We start from the raw sequence: 6,545 nt of genomic DNA on the forward strand, positions 1-6,545 counted from the left end.
AGAACACAGAGAAAGGCAAATATGTGTATTTTGTAACATAAACATTGTAAACATATTTTAGACACAGAAGGCCATTGTGTTGGTTATCCATAATGAGGAGTAAAAGACTGCAGTTTCAGCTGTAAATATTTTATGATGTCAGACTCAAAAAAGCTGTGTAAGTTTCCTCTAGTGAAAACGTAATAAACAATGAAAACTTGATTGAACACTTCAATGCAACTGAATCATCAGTTTATTTGATTTTAAATTGCAAAAATTCACAAGCATTGATTAATAATCCAAAATAGCTTCCCTGAGGCGTCTCCAGAATCTCATGTTACTCAGAGGATCTCTGCTCCACTTTAGGTACGTGTTCTTTTTCAGATGCTTATGAAGTCCAAACACTTTCTTAGTCTTAGTCTCTTCCACATCTTCCAGAATGATGATGATGATGTTGGCATTGCGTTCCATCATAAAGCGAGACTGAGCTAATTCAAACTCAAAGCGACACCAGGCACTATCAATGAAGTGTTGAGACACGACCACAATGACTTTACGACTGCCCATTATACCTTCATCGATAATGTTGGAAGCGATGGACTTCCCTGCCTGAAAGTCCCGCATATGAAGGCAAAGCTGAATTGGTGGAACACTGTTCTCCAGATTCTCCATCAGTTCATTCATGACCCAGACTTCATCATAGCTGGAGAAAATCACAAACGCGTCATAGGAACATTCTTGCTGTCCAGGTGATCTATAGCCTCTCAGTAGTATACAGCAATACTGAAGATAAAACTGAAACCTGTAAACCAAGAATGACAACAGAACTACTGTAACAAAACTTACAGATAAAACAATTGGGAGTCTTTTCTTGTGCACACAGCTGTCAATGTCAAAGTCTGTTGCTCTAAAATCTGTGGTTTTACAGAAAATATTTTCCGGCTGCTTCAAAATTTTCTGATTTTGGATAATCCACCAAATAAAATCTGTCTGGGAGCAGGTGCAATCGATGGGGTTAGAAGATAAATCAAACTCCGAAAGATTTGTGGGCAACTTTTGAAGAACATTAAGGGGAATGCTAGTAATACTGTTTTTATCAACATAAAGTGATGATAATTGTTTAAGGTTTTGGAGGCCCAAAAAATCCAAAATCATCAACTTGTTTTGACTTAAATATAAATACTGTATTTTCTGGGTGCCAATAAAAGATATGCTGGGGATTTCTTCAATGCCACAGTGTGAGATGTCAAGAACCTCTAAACCTGTTAAATTTTGCAAGAGGTAACTCAATGCATCCCCACGAAAACTGTTTCCTGCCATTTTAAGCACAGTCAAATTGTTCAGGTCCTGAAAAATAATTTGTCGTGTGAAAGTAATAGTTGTGTAAGATATATCCAAATACTTTAAATTTTTCAGACCATGTAAAAATCCAAAGTAGAAAACTAGGACTAGTCTTGTACGGTGGAAGTCCAACACTTCAAGCAAGTCTAATCCAGAAAACGGCTTATCGGCAATCCTTATTTCTGAGTTTAGACTAAAATTCATGTAATGAATATTTGGTGTCCTCTGAAAAAATTGGGAACAGCAGTCCTTCAAAATCAAAAAGTTTCCACTCAAATCTACAAACTGAAGAAGAGGCAAATCACTAATACCATAAAAGGTCATGGGTTTATTATTCCTCACCACTAGTTTTTCTAAGGTAGGTATGTGTGAAATCCGCGGTACAGTTGATAATAAAGTGGTGCCTAAATACAGTTCTTTAAGACGATGAAATGGAATATATTCCATTCTTTTAATATATCCACTTTTCACTGTGATTTTTGTCGCATTGATCATACAGCGGAACACGTGCATTTCAGATTCAGAAAATTCTTTCTGAACATAATATATTTCATTGAAATTAACTGAGCAAAGACCATCAAGATAACTTTCATTTGACACCTTGACTTTCCATTGCATTCTGTAGCTTCCTATGAACAACTTATCCACACTGAGACCAGTGAGAGCTTCTAGACACTCCTTTTGTGCATTTAATGAAACAAAGGCAGATTGTATGTGAAACTCTTTGAGATAAATGTCTTTGAAAGCTTCTGGTTCAATGTATAATAAGTGATTCCTAGAAAGAATCAAAGTCATGTTTCTGCCGATCTCTCGCAACACAATTGTGTCATCGTTTTTTATGATGGATATATTATTGGCGTGTAGATCAAGTAAACTGAAGTCTTTGAAGGTGCTCATGAACGAAGGGAGAGACATGGACTGGATGTTATTTGTCCCGACTCTAAGCTCATGCAGCTTGGTTAGGTTATTTATTTGAAGCTGTAATGATGAGAGACCAACATCCACAAGCACTAGTCTTTGTAGATTATGTAAAGAATTAAAGCATCCAGGTCCAAAATATGTAATAGGGTTTCCAGTAAGAATCAAAGTAGTCAAATTCTTCACATTGTAGAAAGTATCATTGTCAATGTGCTTGATGTGGCATCTGAAAGGCCAAAATATTCAAAATTAGTACATTACTGTAAAAAAAATAGCTAACATGTTTAAATTGTAACACATAATGATTCATGTTTGTTAATTTACCTCGTGAGATCCAAGACTTGCAAATTGACCAATACAGGAAACGCACACCTGTGTAAAGAGCTCAAGAAATTGAAACTGAAATCCAGAGACTTCACAGTGACAGGAAGACTGCAGGGAATATGGGTCAAATTTCTTCCAGAACACGAGTACTCAATATTCTTGATTATCTAGAAATATAAGAATGACAAAAGAATAGCCCTTTTTTATTTTTACTAACTTACTTTTTTCATGAACTTACTTTTGGTATTTTAGATTTTTTTATTAGCCTTCATGTTCTCGCTGAGAGGCACCAAGATAGATAGATAGATAGATAGATAGATAGATAGATAGATAGATAGATAGATAGATAGATAGATAGACAACAATATATAATATAATATAATATAATATAATATAATATAATATAATATAATATAATATAATATAATATAATATAATATAATATAATATAATATAATATAATCATTTTTATATATTAGTAATATTTTGGTTTCTTAGACATAAAATCTCAACAGAATATGATTCAAATTAACACAGTTAAGAAGCCCTGCATGTTTATAATACTATAGCTTAGTATACCACCAATAATAATAATAATAACATTACTACAAAATGCAACTATACTAATTATTAGGGATGCATAATCAAACAATATTCTCTGAGAACATAGTTTTAAAACTTACATAGGAGCAATATGAACTATATTTTGTTGTTCTTACCATAGTACATTCCTGTCCTTGTCCAGAACTCACCAAAAATAAGACTGGGCCTAGGAAAATCATCCATTCTCCATATGACATGATCATTGTTAGAAATGATCTTGCATGAGAACTATGAAAAACTTGATGTGACAAAGAACAAATTGTTATACAGGAGATTCAAGATTCAACGGCAAACTAGGAACTTTTCTCTCACTAGATCAAGAATGCTACTTCACACATCAGTGAGTGTGAAGCTGTAATCTGTTTCAATTTAAATCACATTTGATATAAATCTGAGTGTTCTCTGCTATCTTAGCATGTGCAAACATTGGTTACTTCTCCTTTCTGTTTTAAAAGGGAAGTTATTTGTTTCCAATGGATATTCCCATGATGCATAGAAACTTTAATTTTCAGCTTTCAAATGGAGCTTTGCCTGATGGTTTAACAGCATAAAATGCAGTAACATAAATGCAACAAACGTATTAAATATTATTGGTTTGTGGCAATAACAGCTTTCTTGAGACGTATCGAGAATCTCATGTTACTCTAAGGGTCTATGCTCCACTTTAGATGCAGCCTCCACTTTATAATCTCAAGGGAATCAAATCCATCAAATTTACCTATAGAAAAACCAATTTGTGGATTTGAACTCAGATCCACATACTACAGGCATGTCTATGAAGTCTGGAATTTGGGTTGCAATGTTGTCTGTAAATACTTGTTTTCAAAAGAATGGAGATGTACTAAGTTGTTTGCCTGGCACAGTGGCTAATTGACTGGGAATCAAATAAATCTCCTTGATTTTATGAAATGGCAAATTCACTATTTCACAAATTATACCACCCTTCACAGCTACAATTGTGGCATTATTCATACAGTGAAAGATACTAACTGGCACATCATGACTTTATTTATGTAATAATATACTTCATGAAAATTAATAAAACAAGACCATCTAAATAGTCTGCATCTGCTGACAAAATATGTACTTTACAAACATTAGCCTTTTGACATTAAGACCATTTAGAACTTTTAGATCAACTTTCTGAGCAGCAGGTGAAATGAAGTGTAATGTCTGTTTAGGGTTATTTTTCATATTCTTGTTTTCATGTCTTTAATTTTGTAATTTGATTCATGTTGTTGGTGTCATGCTTCCCTTCCCCTAATGTTATCCTGTATGTGTCATGTCCTGATTGGTTGATTGGTCAGGTGTTCCCCTGTGTTTGCCCTGTCTAACCAGTTTTTGCTATAGTTACCCTCATGTGTTGCCATAGTCAGTTTTTAGCACCTCCCCTTGTTACCTCGTTACCTCATTAAGTCTTGTGTATATTAAGCCCTAATGTTGCCATTATTTCTTGTCTAGCTGTGATGTTGTAACGCCGTAGTCCGTGAGTTAAGTCAATCCAAGACTGTTTGGATTATGTGTTATGCTTTGTTACAAATAAACTGCACTTGGGTTCTTCAACTCGGCTTCAGTGGACTCATTACAGAATATTAGACCACCAGTAGTGAATGCAGGACTTTTTTTTTGTCTCCTCTGTCTTTGTCAATGTGATCAGGCAATTGAGGATTATGTTCAGGATTTTTGAGGACTCTGCAACCAAGTGGATATTAATGACGTGGTCCTTAAAGACATCTTTCGGGTTGGTCTTAATGAATCCATTTGTTCCCAGCTACCTGGAAGGGAAATAAATTGATCTTTTGAGGAATATTTTGACAATGCTTGTTTGCTGGCTGGTTCACCTTTTACTCAGGGAGTTGTGGACGAGTAGCCTTGCAATTTTGCAATACCCTCCACACTGGAGAAATTTAAAATCCCAACCTTTAGGTCTTGAGTTGATCATGTCATGCCTGCTACACCAGGATCTGCTCACGTCATGCTTGCCAAGCCAAATCCAACCACTCCAGGGCCCGCTCATGTCATGCCTGCAACTTCAGGGCCTGCTCATGTCATGCTCCCTACTCCAGGGCCTGCTAACATCATGCGTGCAACACCAGAGTCTGGTCACATCATGCCTGCTAAGCCAGGGCCTGCTCACACCATGCAAAGTACATCAAAACCTGCTTGCGTCATGCTTTCCAAGCCAAAGCCTGCTCACATTATGCATACCACTCCAGACCTTGCTCACGTCATTCCTGCCAACGGGGCCGCCACTCAAGTGCGTCTTCACAGCTCTTCAATAGCTCTTGTGGATGTAGAGTTTGGGCCAGGATTAAAGACTGATTGCTAGTGTATTGGATACATCTTTGATGTCAGTGCGAGCGGTGGCATCCCAGTGGTCTCTATGCTTTCAAGCCTCACAGCCTCAACACACTCAAGCCCGGCAAGCATGCAACAATCTACTGTGCTGCCCATGACTGCAGTTACATTGCATTTTGAGTGTGTGGGCACACTGCTCTTCTTAGGACTCTACTGTCCACAGGTCTGTCCCAGAGGCCTCTCCTGTCCAAGAATCTGCCTCAGAGCCCTCTCTTGTCCATGAGTCTGCTCCAGAGCCTGCTCAAGTCCTTGTGTCTGCTTCAGTGCCTCCAGAGGTGGCGGCTTCCAATGCAGAACCTCCCAAGGCATTGGTGCCCACTCATGAACTTGCAGTCTGCCATGTTATGGCAAACGAGGCCATACTTTAACTCATGGACTGTCTTGTCATGGCCACAGGGGCCATTTCTGAACTCACGTTGCCATGCTATGACCACGGCGGTTGCCCTAGAACCCTCTGTCTGTCATGCAATGACCATAAAGGTCTTACTTGAACTCATGTACTGTTTTGTCACGACCACTGAGGCTGTTCATGAACTGCACCCCGTGCCATGGCCATAGAGGCAGTCCACAAACTCATTGTGCATCATGTCACTGCCAAGGAGGCTGTTTATGCTCAGCCATGGTCTTCTGCTCCACTGTGATGGTCAGAATCTCTGCATGCCACACCGTGGTGGTTCTCTGCTCCATTGTGGTGGTCAGATCCAGTATGTATCCAGCCCAGATGGTGGATCAGCACCTGGAAAGGACCTCTACAGCCCTGAAAGACAGCTGAGACCAGGACAACTAGATGAGCCCGAGATACAGATCCCCTGTAAAGACCATGGCTTTGTTAGGGAGACTTCAATTACAGCGATATGGTTGACTTGATTGCACAGATACTATTTAAACTGAACAAGCAATCGCCATGGTGAGTCACAGAGCTCAAAATTGCCTAAGAGCTTAAAGGGGTCATATAATGCCCATTTTGCAGAAACGCTGCTGTCAATCAAAAAATGGTGGGAGGGGCCTCTGACCGTGTGACA

The 6,545-nt window shown here is 38.4% G+C and overlaps 1 protein-coding gene across 1 annotated transcript; it reads right to left on the bottom strand.

Annotated features, from left to right (window-relative positions):
- Positions 1 to 270: 270 nt before the first annotated feature.
- On the bottom strand, positions 271 to 3,466 carry LOC132157299 (toll-like receptor 4). The gene is made up of 3 exons (XM_059566584.1): positions 3,282 to 3,466; positions 2,563 to 2,729; positions 271 to 2,464 (listed from the first exon to the last, which is right to left on the bottom strand). The coding sequence occupies exons 1-3, from the start codon at positions 3,366 to 3,368 to the stop codon at positions 271 to 273; spliced, it is 2,448 nt and encodes an 815-aa protein (XP_059422567.1). The 5' UTR covers positions 3,369 to 3,466.
- Between the last annotated feature and the right edge of the window lie 3,079 nt (positions 3,467 to 6,545).

The sequence above is a fragment of the Carassius carassius genome, chromosome 14 (assembly GCF_963082965.1).
Source record: "Carassius carassius chromosome 14, fCarCar2.1, whole genome shotgun sequence".
Taxonomy (NCBI): Eukaryota; Metazoa; Chordata; class Actinopteri; order Cypriniformes; family Cyprinidae; genus Carassius; species Carassius carassius.

What these genes read in the sequence shown, in the direction of transcription:
- LOC132157299 (XM_059566584.1), bottom strand. Translation starts at nt 3,368, where the DNA reads ATGATCATGTCATATGGAGAATGGATGATTTTCCTAGGCCCAGTCTTA. An exon ending in AAGGACAGGAATGTACTATG is followed by an intron (nt 2,730 to 3,281) that starts GTAAGAACAACA and finishes TTATATTTCTAG; the next exon opens with ATAATCAAGAATATTGAGTA. An exon ending in CAAGTCTTGGATCTCACGAG is followed by an intron (nt 2,465 to 2,562) that starts GTAAATTAACAA and finishes TTGGCCTTTCAG; the next exon opens with ATGCCACATCAAGCACATTG.